The sequence below is a fragment of the Crocuta crocuta genome, unplaced genomic scaffold (genome assembly GCF_008692635.1).
Source record: "Crocuta crocuta isolate KB4526 unplaced genomic scaffold, BGI_CrCroc_1.0 scaffold235, whole genome shotgun sequence".
In the NCBI taxonomy this organism is placed as follows: domain Eukaryota; kingdom Metazoa; phylum Chordata; class Mammalia; order Carnivora; family Hyaenidae; genus Crocuta; species Crocuta crocuta.
The window spans coordinates 7,340,606-7,353,512 of record NW_027531285.1 but is presented as its reverse complement, the minus strand read 5'-3'; the positions used below and the strand labels follow the sequence as shown (position 1 = coordinate 7,353,512).

At 38.3% G+C, this 12,907-nt stretch overlaps 1 protein-coding gene across 1 annotated transcript in view; it reads right to left on the bottom strand.

Moving 5' to 3' along the window:
* The window catches only part of SLC26A7 (solute carrier family 26 member 7), a 116,109-nt gene that overhangs the window by 83,362 nt on the left and 19,840 nt on the right, over positions 1–12,907 (bottom strand). Inside the window, exons 2-3 of the mRNA XM_077771276.1 lie at positions 5,684–5,794; positions 3,988–4,160 (exon numbers count right to left, since the gene is read on the bottom strand). Coding sequence (XP_077627402.1) covers positions 3,988–4,160; positions 5,684–5,794 — 284 coding nt within the window. The remainder of the gene's footprint in view (positions 1–3,987; positions 4,161–5,683; positions 5,795–12,907) is intronic.

Sequence of the window (12,907 nt, the reverse complement as noted above, 5' to 3'; positions counted from 1 at the left end):
AGACACTTAACTGTCTGAGCCACCCAGGCGCCCCATGGGAAAGCTCTCTAATATTGATAAAATCCAGGGATAATTAAAAATATGATTGATAAATCTGCATAAATTTCTTTAATTGCATGGTAAAATAAATTGCTTGCCAAATTAAACTAAAACACTTGCAGCATATATCACAGTAGAGGGCTAATATCCATAATAATTAAAGAACTCTTAAAATGTAAGGGAAAAGGGAACAAAACTCTAATAGAAAAATTAGAAAAATATATGGACACATAATCCACAAACTGTTGCAAAATAGTATAAAATATATACAAAGATGTTATAATTTGACATTACTCATAATTTAAGAAATGCAAATTACCTTTGAATAAGATTTCTCACTTATCTGATTAAAATTTAAAAGTCTGGGGGTGTCTGGGTGACTCAGTCAGTTAAGTGTAGAACTCCTGATTTCTGCCCAGGTCTTGATCTCATGCTTAATGAGATCAACCCCTGCGGGCTCCAGGCTGACAGTACAGGGCCTGCTTGGGATTCTCCCATTCTCTCTCTGTCCCTCTCCCATTCATACATAGTTGTGAGTGTGTGTGTGTGTGTGTGTGTGTATGTGTGTCTGCACGCAGATGCGTATTTACTCTCTAATTCTCAAAATAAATAAATAAAATAAACATTTAAAAAAATTAAGTCTGACAACACATTCCATTGGTGAGGCTGAGGGTGCCCTCATGTATTTCTGTGGGAACGCAAATGGCTACAACCCTTTTGGAAGGGAATTGAAAACATTTAACAAAACTACATTGACCTTTCGATCCAGGAATCCCATTCTAGGAATTCACCTTAGATAGACACCACCACCAATATGAAAATACATATGCACATTCACAGTATCATTGCTCACAATTGCAAAATACTGGAATCAACTTAACTGCCTAGAGACAGGAGGATGTGTTGAATAAACAAAAGCATATCCATACACTTGAGCACTACACAGCAATACTAAAGCATGAGGGGCATTTCTAGGAGCTGACATGGAATGATTTCCAGGATATGTTACTGTTAAGCAAAAAAAGTCAAATACAAAAGTATTTCTTCATGTAAGAAAGAAGGGTAAATAAGAAAATATTTATTTTGTAAAGTATAAACCAGAAATGACTGAGCTAGGTCACCCAGTGGAGATAGGTTAGAGTAGAAAGGAGAGGGAGCCTGGGGGTAAGTTGGAGAGAATGATAATTCTCTGAATATACCTTTTTCCATTGTCTCTTCTTGTTATAACTAAAGTCACCAAATGTCAGACTCAGTGCTCTTAAAATCACAAAATTATTACCTGGCATGGTGTCTGCTATTTCTTGGTTTTCAGATTCTGAACTAATGGTTCATTGTCTAATGCACTATTTTCTAACTAACATCTAGTATAGAAAGCAAACCAAAACATTATGGGTGTACAGAAAGTTTGAGGAAAGGCAAAAAAGAGCAATTCCCAAACTAAAACCTGAAATTTTATGTTATGAAAACAGTTTGCTATAAACATACATCTTAATTCTAATTCCTTTAATTTATGCCATAGTTTCTCCTAAAACTAACATAAGACATGTTAAATTAAAGAGAAAGACATATTAGAATCACTAAAACAAAGTTAGGGAATGTAAGTCAAGTAAAGAAATGGAGAAACAGTTGAATGGTGAAGTGAAGTAATGAAGTGAAGTAAAATAAATAAAAGCAACAATTTAGAGGGGGAAGTTATTGGTGAACTACCAGGAGAAAAAAAAGGAAAAGCACCAAGTCACAGACACCTTACTATCTAATTAAAAAACAAACAAACCTGTTCATCAACTGAATGGGCTGCCAGACATTGAAGAACCTGCTTCCATGGCCTCTTGTAACACAAAATGCAATAAATGTCTACATAGTGTAAGCTCTGGTCGTAGGGTCATCCCTTACTTATAGCTGAGAGCACTTCCAACTGATACACAATCTGTGAACCTGATCAGAAGTGACGGTTTCAGACACCCTAACAATATAATTTTATTAACCTAAATCGTTCCATCAGCTGGAATTAAAAACAAATAAGACAAGGGAAACAAACACCATCTGTGTTTGTAGAAGCTGGACACCTTGGTTCTGCCCACGTATTCCATAGATTTCAAGTCTGAAGGAGGAAAGGGAAAATGACCAAAAAGCTGGATCCAGCAGACCCAACCCAGGGTTCTGGTTGACAATGGATGGATGAGTTTGGAGGTCAAATAAAGTCCAGCCATCTGTTCAAAAATTGGCTAAAACGTGGGTCACATATCCAGGATCAGAGCTAAAGACAAAGGAAAGCAGATGTTTGATGAAGTTATAAGACAAAACATGCGACTCTCTGGACCAGATTTTACATGTAATAAAAGTCCATGAAAACCAAATTATTTTTATTATCTTTAATAATATCCTGTTTTACTCTTGTGATTCTAGGGAGTTTCTTTCCGAGAAATGAAACATTTATTTCTTATGTTGTTTGAATCCTGGCTTTTACTTTTGTATTTTATTATCATTCGAATTCTTAACCCAAATATGCTAGATAATAACAAAATACCTGGTGACCGTTTTAAACTATGGAAAATGGTTCAAATGAGACTAAGCAGAAGGTCACTGGGTTTTATTGTTAATTATTGACTCTCATTTCAAAAAATGTTAATAATATACACCTAAAACTACTTGTTCCATGCTTTATAGAATAAGAGAAAGTCCAAACCTAGTAAAAATCATAAATTCAAAGAGAGACATGAATGGAAAATAATGGGACCAGAAGGAATAGTGGTATTATTTTTGCTGTGTTAATACAGAGATTTTTATTTTATTTTAAATGAACAGAAATCAAGGAAGACCTATACCACATCTATGGCAACATATCTATTTCTGAATCACTAGTTCACATGGCTCATTACTTCTGAGGTGGACACAGATGATGAGTCCATTAGAAGGTCTCACAGTGGCCCATCAAGGAAGAAGTGGCTGTCCAAGTGTCAGAATACATGGACATCACCCATCTTTTAAAAAATATAATGAAGTTCACAGGATACTCAGACAACCAGTTTGCATTTCATGAAAACACAGCTATGGCCATAGAAAACACCTATTGGCCTTCTAATCTGGTAGTTTCCTAGGCAAAACTGCCATTCAGATGGTCTATTCCCTAAAGAACTAGGAAGAGTTGAGTTAGTATTGGTCTTACATCCTCAATTCTCCCGTGCTTTTTACAGAGCTAGAAGGCAACATAACTCTATGAATTTGTTTCCTTCCCTCTAGATCACATCTTTTCCTCTAACCCTCCAATTCCAGGCAATCATCAACTGTCTTTTTTTCTTTTCTTGACCTTTACACCATCTTTGACCTTGCAAACAATATTCACTGTAACAGTGAGCCTCTGCCCACCCAGAAAACAACCATCCAGGAAGTTTAGGTACATGTAACTCAATAGAAAGCAGAGGAATAAGCCAAAATGGCTATCAGACCAATTCCATGTCTAGTAGTCAGTACCAGCCAGACTATAGCACAAGTGAAACACTACTTGTTACTGTTATAGGCAGTAACATCATAAACTCTGAAAATTGGGACAGCCCCTAAAAATCTAGTCATTTGTCTTCCCACTGCAGGAACTTCTCCTACCTTAACCTCCAGTGATGATCCAGTCACTGTATGAACACAAGGATTGCCTCACTGCTTTATAAGGAAGCCCATTCCATTCTGTAAAACATTCTTTAGAAAGCTTGTTTTTGAAAAGTCAAAAATCATTTCCCCGTAACTTCAATTTCTTGGTTCTGATTCATTTAGTTAACTAGGACTTAGAGAGTAACTACTCTATATATAGTAGACAATATTTTCATAAAGATAAAACACACCTGGGCTTCATTCATCTAGAGAGATAAAGACATGAACATGAATAAAAATAAAGCGCCAACCTCCTTTCCTTCCATTGCCTCCCTTTCTTCATCGCCAAGTCTCAGTACCACTTACCTGAATCACACCTCCCAAGAAGGAAACGGCTGCAGCAACACCAATCCTTTGCATCTCAAAGTCAGATAAACCTACTATGCTCGTGTTACTCTGTGTGGTGAGGTTCTGGCTGCTCAGAGGGACAAGCCGTTCCACTGCATTGGCTGATATCAAGGATGTCAAGGCGAAGGTGCCTAAAAGGGGGTGATGGTGGGTGTGGGGGAATCTTCTGTTAGTAACGGACTCAATAACAATGGTTGGATTCCACCATTAAAGCTGAATCTATGGTGTAAAACCAAATAGCTCTATCAGAAACACTTTTCTCAGCATCCCAGCTCATCCACCCTTCTCTTCACAGAATAAACTTTCCTACATATATACATTTTCCTTCAACACACAGCCACACCCATCTACTTGCTCTTGCCTCCCAGACCATACATTTTCCCAGCAGCATACAGAATGTTCTCAGGGCAGGGATTAATATGGTGGCCTAGACTTGAATGTAAGTCCTCTATTTATCAATAATGAGACTTAAAGCACATTACTCTGAGTCTGCATTACCTCACCCATAAACTGGGGGTAATAATACCTACCTTTCAGGGTTTGGGGAAAATGTAAATGAGATGATAAATATGAAAACCTCAGTAGGCTCAGTAGGCTCCTAGTGGCTAAATCTGAGCTCTTTCACTTCAATTTTAAACCAGTACAACTCATTTCACACTTTTGACTCTAAAACTGTAAGATAATAAATTTATCTTGTTTCAAGCCACAGAGCTTATGGTAATTTGTTACATCAGAAATAAGAAATCAACACAATCAATAACACAAACTGACCACTGAAGAAATAGACACATACATAGAGGCTGAGATCTTAAGTGCACAAAATAAGTAGAAATGCTTCTATGGATATTTCTAATTAAAAGTATTTTATTATTATTAATTTAATATTTAAGATTAAGGTGTCATTTTTGTAATAATAATAACAACTTATTATATCTTATATAGCAGGTACTAATTTAGATACTATACATCAACTATCTCATCCAGCTCTCACTACAATCGTATGAATTTTTTTTATTTCACTATCCAGAAAGCAGCAAATAGACCTTTAAAATGTTGTCCAAGGTCATGCAGATAGCCAACAACAAATGAGACATACACCCAAGACCATCTAACTCTAAAATCCAGGTTTTTAACCAGCTTAACTTTTTATGACTATTTGTGATAGTTCACATTTTATTTAGTAATGCAGAGGTAGACAAGGCAAGAAATATGCTTATTAAAGGGCATTATAGAACCTAGCTTAGAAGAAACCTAAAAGATCCTTTAGTGCAAATATCTATTATATAAAAAAAATTTTCAATATTTGAGTAACCAAATTCTATATAGTCTTTTCTTTCCTTCAAAGTGCATAATTTCTCTTAATTCACTGTAAATTCAGAATATATGGCTTTCTCTTATGACCTTTTTACCTCTTATGACCTCTTAAACATAAGAGGTCATAAGCTTTAACATAAGCTTGATTACATAATAATATAGCAATAAATCACAATATGTGTTGAGTAGACGAGGCACAGAGAGATAAATGTCCCAATATTTGCTGAAGTCTTCAGAAGTTAAGTCAGAATTGCTTTGGAAATGTAATCAGTAACTAATGAGCACTCCTGGGTCGCTTTCATTAGTAACATGAGAAGCATAAACAGACAGAAATTATTACCTGTGGCAACATGACGTCCCATTCCAAATATGGCGTAAATGATGGCAGGGAACAGAGACCCATATAAACCGAACACGGGGTGCACAGATGAGAGAATAGCAAAGGCCAACCCTGTCAAGCAGACCCAGGTAGTTAGGATCATCTTATAACCTCAAGATATAGTCCGCTACAAAGTACAAGGGATAATGGTTTGTTTAATGACAAAAGGAACTATGACTTCATTATTCTACTTGCTCAGTGAGAGACTACATTACAATCCTAAACTACAGAAAAACTCCCTTATTTAGTTTATATTTAAATTTCATTTTCAAAAACTATTAGTTTTGGACCACTACCTTTTCCCCTTGATTACAGAGATGTCTACAAGAAAACTTTGGTTCAGAGAGCCTTCCTGGTAAAAGCAATAACATCACAAGCAAAATATCTTCACACACACTTCAAGAAGCATTTCTACACTTTTTGGCATTATTTTACTGGCACAAGAGCATCTGCGGGATAAGTAGGACTAGCAATGTTACCACTGACAGATGCAAAGCTCATTAGGCTGAGACAAGAAGGACACACACTCAAGGTGGCCTGGCTGGCGGCTTCCTGGCTGGCCTCACATCATGTATCACAGTGGCAGGGCAGTGTGTGAGCCTGCGCTCTCCCCATCCTGGACCCCAGCCTATTTCAGACATAGTTTCTTAGAGTGAAAGCAATCAACTTTTTTTATTCAGACAGTGAGAAGTAACTCATAGCTGTTCATTTTTATTCCTCATAGACACTACTCCCTACGCAGATTTTATGTTACATACACATAGAAAATTTTCTTAGACATGTCTAAATGACCACAAGTGGTTTAAATGTGACCAAAATATATGTGAGTATGAACTCATTAAATTGATCATGCTTGTGGCTGGTCCTTGGCATTAAATGATTAGTTAAGCAAGATTCTGCATATCCGTTCAAGTCTACACAACTTACTGATAGGCATTTGATTAAGCATAATGCACTTTATAAATAGGGTACAAAGAGACTTGAGGAAGGGAGTGGAGTTAGAAACTGGATTACCTGAATATAAAGTTAATTCATTATTCACACTATGGAGCCCAACAATATAGTTCCAAGATCATTAGGTTTAATTTCTTTTTAAACAAATAAACTCTAGTTACACATCAAATATGGGGCGCCTGGGTGACTCAGTCGGTTGGGCATCTGACTTCGGCTCAGGTCATGATCTCATGGTTCGTGGGTTCGAGCCCCGCGTTGGACTCTGTGCTGACAGCCAGCTCAGAGCCTGGAGCCTGCTTCAGATTCTGTGTCTCCCTCTCTCTCTGACCCTCCCCTGCAAGCTGTTTCTCTCTCTCTCTCTCTCTCAAAAATAAATAAAACATTAAAAAATTTCTTTAAAAATTTAGTTACACATCAAATACTTTTTCAAACACTACAAGACATTTTAGCTTCAGTTAAAATACATAAAAGTTTACCAATGACCAGTCTCTTATTTAGTTTTAAACACTCATCTGGATTGCTATTTACTTACAATGTCTTCTTAAATGTCTGATGAAAATAAATAATGATTACAGAAGGGTCAGTGGCAGAGGCTGTTCTAGAATGTCATACAGACAGGATGAGAGGCAGCACTCTGGTTATTGGGAAAGATGGTGTTAAGTATCCCCCAGCCCCCTGGAAGCCCCTCCCGGCATGTATAGCTCAGGCAACTTTGTAAAAAGTGTACATTACATCAGCCACTGAGGAAAGCTAGAAAATAACTTTTCTCATTCATTTTCAAATGAGTTACCTGAAAAAAAGTTACCCAAGAGACAGAATGCTAAGTGTTTCCAGGTAAGAAAAAAATGTAGACCACATTTCAGAAAATCACCCAGATCTACTAAATCAATGATGGGGGCAAAGGGAAATTGCATGCAGCATCTTTAACAAGCGCCTCTTGGATGAATTATATGCATGCTAAATTTGATAGGAGAGGACCTATTTGACCACATTTTTATTCTACCTACAACAACAAATGTACAGACTGAGCTAGAAGCAGTGGGGTCCTGCCTCTTGTCTCGTAAGTAGCTACCTCTTTATCTGTTTATTTTATTGCAATAATACCTTTCTCTCTCTCTCTCTCCTTCCCTCCCTCTCTTTTCCTCTCCCTCTCTCTCTGTCTTTCTTTATCCCTACAGTTAAAACCTATGTATAGCCAAATCAGTTCAAAAACAGAATTTTTTTGGATCTTATATTCTTACCAAATTAAAATGGGAATAATCATGTAAAACATGTTAAACTCAAATCTTTAAGAGATCTCAAAACCTGTAAATGCAAAATATCACTTCAGTAGATTCTACAAAAACAACCTGAAAGACCAGAAATCCTGTAGTCATGTCCTTCATTCCATCTGATACTGATACTGAGCTTTTCCTTTAAGCAACAGTGTCTTTCACCCTCATCTGGAACCTGCTTCTCTGCTAAGACAGCAATGAACGATGGCCCAAATAAAAGAGGAATGGATGAATATAGATAAACAGAGCTTTAAAACTTCAAATACTCCTTCCACAAATAAGAACCATAAAACCCAAGCCATCCACCCACACACATCTCCAAAAGCACGGGTGGCTGGATAAAGTTTCCTTATTCTGATTCATTTATTATTCTGGGTTCACAAAATAAGCCACATACATATTCCGATACACACACACTCACCCAGCTAAAATATGCTAAATACTCCAAAAAACATGAACATATTCACTGGCTTGAAGTCACTTACAAATTAGCCGAATTACCTACACTCTTTCCATGTTTCTAAAACAGGGTATTCGCTAAATTATGAGCAGAATTACAACTCTCTAACTCTACTATTTGGGGAGGAAATACTGCACATGCTAATAAGTGTTTGTATTACCAATCTAGTTGAGATTAGAGGAGAAGAAGACAACAAAAAGAAGGAACAAGAAATAAAAACAAAGTACATTTGAGGCCACAGGGTGCCCAAAGGGGATATGAAGGAAACAGAGAGCAAAGGGGAAAGGGAGAGAGAGAGAAGAGGGAGAGAGAGAGATTGGAGGAGGGAGCCAAAACCTTAAGGTCTTTAGAGGGCTGATTATTTTTAAAGATCAAAAAAATCATACATTGGTTATGCAACTCTGCTATAACCATGAAAGAATGGTCACTTCCTGAAGCCTTTGAAAGATGCAGTTTTTAAGAAAATAGCTTCTGTAGGTGTAGTGATGGCTATTCAGTACAGGGATAGAATAGACTCCATATTCCCACATCAATAGCATCAGTACTTTCAGGGCTCGTGAACAGTACCAAAATTTCAAGGGCTCCTGAGCACAAAGTCAAGCATTGCTGACTAGTCCCCTTGCCCCTCCAACCCAGGCAGGCTGTCTTGTGTCAGACCAGCTTCCCTAAACACAGCCCCTGACCCCTGAGGGAGACGAAGAACAAAAGCCATCAGTAACTCTGTCTCTACCACCGCTCCTACTACGCTCCTACTACAGCTTCTCGGCCGAGAGGCCTAGAAAGCCACTCAGTCACTACTGGTGAGAAAGAGAACTGTTTATCACAGAGAAGATGATGTTTTATACTTTAAGATACAGATTTTTATTTCCATTTCAGCCCAGTCTTATCTGGATTTACCTGATAGCAATTATTCAGAAACTCAAAGAAACCTGGCACTGCAAAAGATCCTGTCTAGAAATTAAATAACGTGTTGGAAGTTGGGGATTGGGTGCTGGGTCACATGTGGACAGCCACTCTGCTGGAGACTTTATGTTTTGTTGACTCAGTGACCTCACCTGTTTAGTCGAGGTCAGGCAGCTAGGACTCAGAACCAAAGGTTTTACTCCCCTTCCAACTGTGGTTTTAAACCTTTTTTTTTTTTTAAAGAAAAGTTTGTTTTAGCTTTAAAACTCTGTGAATTGGGTTTTTATACAAATACAATTTAATTATCTCATTAATCTTTCCAATTTCCAGTATATCAGAAAGAAAATATTTGCAAAACTGTCAAGAAGGGTGAGCCCAGGTGGATGGGCTCATGCAAAGCCTTAGAAGCTCCTGGCCTCTGCCCCCAGCCTGCAGCTAGCTAGCTCACTGAGGCTGCTGCCAGATCACTCAGCACTATATGCAAATTAGAAAAAGGTGTCNTAAAAAAATTTTTTTAATTAAAAAAAAAAGAAAGAAAGAAAAAGGTTTCCCCTGCTGGATGATCAGCCCACCTTATTTGTGACCTGTGTCTGAGGAACTGCCCCGCAGAAAAGCATAGAAAGCTTTCCTTATCTTCTGCAAAAATGGGAAGCTTTTAGTTTGGTCAGGCTCGAAAATATTCCTGCTTCAAAATTATGTTAAAGCACTGTATTCAATTTAAGTTGCCACGGAGAAAACAAACATTACTTTTCAGTTCTCAGTGCTGGGTCCACAGAAGAATTACGGCATTCGGGTATGGCTGAAGGAGGAACTCTAGAAGTTGAGACATTTATTTTAAAACCGAAGCTGAGCTTCTTATCCTAATAAGTCACACCACTTAATAAATTGTAGCATTATCCAAGAACCACCCCCTCAGTAAAGATACTTCATAGGAGCAAAAGGTAATAACAAAAACTTAATTATTTCTTTTTTTTTTTTCTAGGAGAGAGAGAGAGAGAGAGACAGCGTGAGCAGGGGAGGGTCAGAGAGAGAGGGAGTCACAGACTGAAACAGGCTCCAGGCTCTGAGCTGGCAGTCAGCACAGAGCCCGACGCGGGGCTCGAACCCAAGAACCGCGAGATCATGACCTAAGCCAAAGTAGGACGCTTAACCAACTAAACCACCCAGCTGCCCCAAAACTTAATTATTTCTTATAAATACCTAGGGTTTGGGAGTGGAGGTGGCAGAGTGATGTCATGAATATTGAGCATCAGAAGTATTTTTTGGTTCATTTCAGAACTTATTCTGAGCCCAGAATGGCTAAAGATAGAAGCACTTAAAGTTCTCATTCCAAAGAGTAAGGGCTAAGTATCAATAGTTCCATGAGAGAAAGAGAAAGTGTTCAGAATTTAGAGAAAGTACTAACAATAAGGCTTAAAGAAAGGAAATGAAAGATTCAATCCTGTGCTGGGTTCCTTAATCACTGACTTAAGGTTCTTATGAGGAGCCTTGTTAATGAAAATGAAAGGGCAGCTTGTACGAATAAAGGAAATGGAAGGCAAGGTGAACCCAGGTTACTTTTACAGGTTAACAGTTGAAAAGGAGAAACCACTGCCGGGTGAAATAAGGCGGTGTGCAGTTCTGTTCTCCCCACCTTCCTCCCTTGCTGTCCCTTCCTCCTCTCCTTTCTTTCCTCCCGAACTTCTCCTTTCCTCTTTCTCTATATTTAAAATAATCTCACATTTTCTCTGATTCGGAGAAGGTGGTTGAAATATCTGAAATCAAAACATTGGGGCAGTGGGAAGATAAGAATATTGTCACTACAAATGCCCTATGAGCTACACATTGTATTTCCTCTTCAAATACATTTGCCCCAGGAGTAAAAGCAGAATTGGCACATTTATAAATCGAATAATGAAAACTAATTTAAAATATGTGACCATACACACACACACACACACACACACACACACGCAAAGTCAGAACTCACACACAGTGTGGACTGTTCCCTGGCAGGTTACTGGCGGGCTGAGCGAAGGGAATTTCATAGGTCACACACACCACCAACATTTAGGCCCTCAGGAGAAGCAACACCTAGACATGCCCTCACTCCGTCCATGGATTCTAGTGGGGAAAACCTCTGGGTCCTTCAAAATCTAAGTCGTTTAGTTTCTATGACTCCTACATACTGCGGAGAATATGCACTTCTCAGTTTTAGATAGGGCACATAACCTTTATTTGTAGAGCAAATGAATGGACAAGGGCTCCAAGCTGACCAAAGCCACTAGCACAGCTTCAAGCCCGTTGAATTTGTCCCCAGCCAGACTTCACTGATAAGGAGATACATACGGAACACTGCGAAGCCTCAGTATTTTTGTTCCTCCTTTACTCCCATAGGACGAAATCCCTGTCTACAGCATGGGGATAATGTCATCACCTGCACCCTGGTTCAATAGGTCATTAGCTTCCGTGGTACAACATGTGCTGTTTTTAGCCACCCATCTCCATTTTCCCTTCCATCGGTAGCAGGAAGCTCATTTACTTCAGGAAGTCCCTCCTTCACCCACAGAACATGGGCCAAGAAAAGGGGCGTTGACTCCGACCCCAGGCTCTAGGTGGGGACACATGGCTCAGCCTGGCTGATTGGGGATTTGCATTGCCTTCCCCAAAGCATCTGGTTTAGAGAAGAACATGGGACACATGCATGCTCAGTGAAATTCCATTTCACTTTTAATTACACTTTTATTGGAATTGCTAAATGAATTCATAATTACTTCAGAATATATATCTAATCCTTTGTATTAAAATACCTTATGTAGTAATTAAACAAGGAAATGACCTGAATAGTCATCAATATAGAGACAATTAGATGAATTTTAATATAACAGTGCTATGAAATATTACACAGCTCTTGGAAAGAATGAATTAGATCCATATCCACTAATATGGAGACATGTTGATCATATATTGTTAGACATGACAAACGAGTTGTAGGCTTAAATTTTTTATGTAATGCTTTATGTAAAAATCCAAGAAGGAGATGACACATCCTTTTACACATCTTTGAATTTTGTTTCACCTTGTACATTAAATTTATAATTCTATACAACTTATACATTTTTGATAGAGACTTCTAAAAGCAATCTGGGCATTATCCTGAATTTTACAGTAGTCATTAGATTTTTTTTAATGGAAGCAAGGTGACAAGATTTGTTTTTTACATTTTTTAAATGTTTATTTATTTTTGAGAGAGAAAGAGATAGAGTGTTAGCAGGGGAGGGGCAGAGAGAGGGAGACACAGAATCCGAAGCAGGCTCCAGGTTCTGAGCCATCAGCACAGAGCCTAACACGGGGCTCAAACCCACAAACCATGAGGTCATGACCTGAGCGGAAGTCTTACACTTGACTAACTGAGCCACCCAGGCACTTTTTAAGCAAATTAGTGCAGCAATTACATGGAAGACGCACAAGATTGGAGGAAGGAACAGTTAGGAAACTACGGCTGATATATAGGTGGTAGCAGCAGGGGAAGGAAATGTAGTTCCGCCACATATAAAGAGGCATTACACACACACAGTTAAAAAGCAAATAAGTTCCCTGGCCTATGGCTTTAGC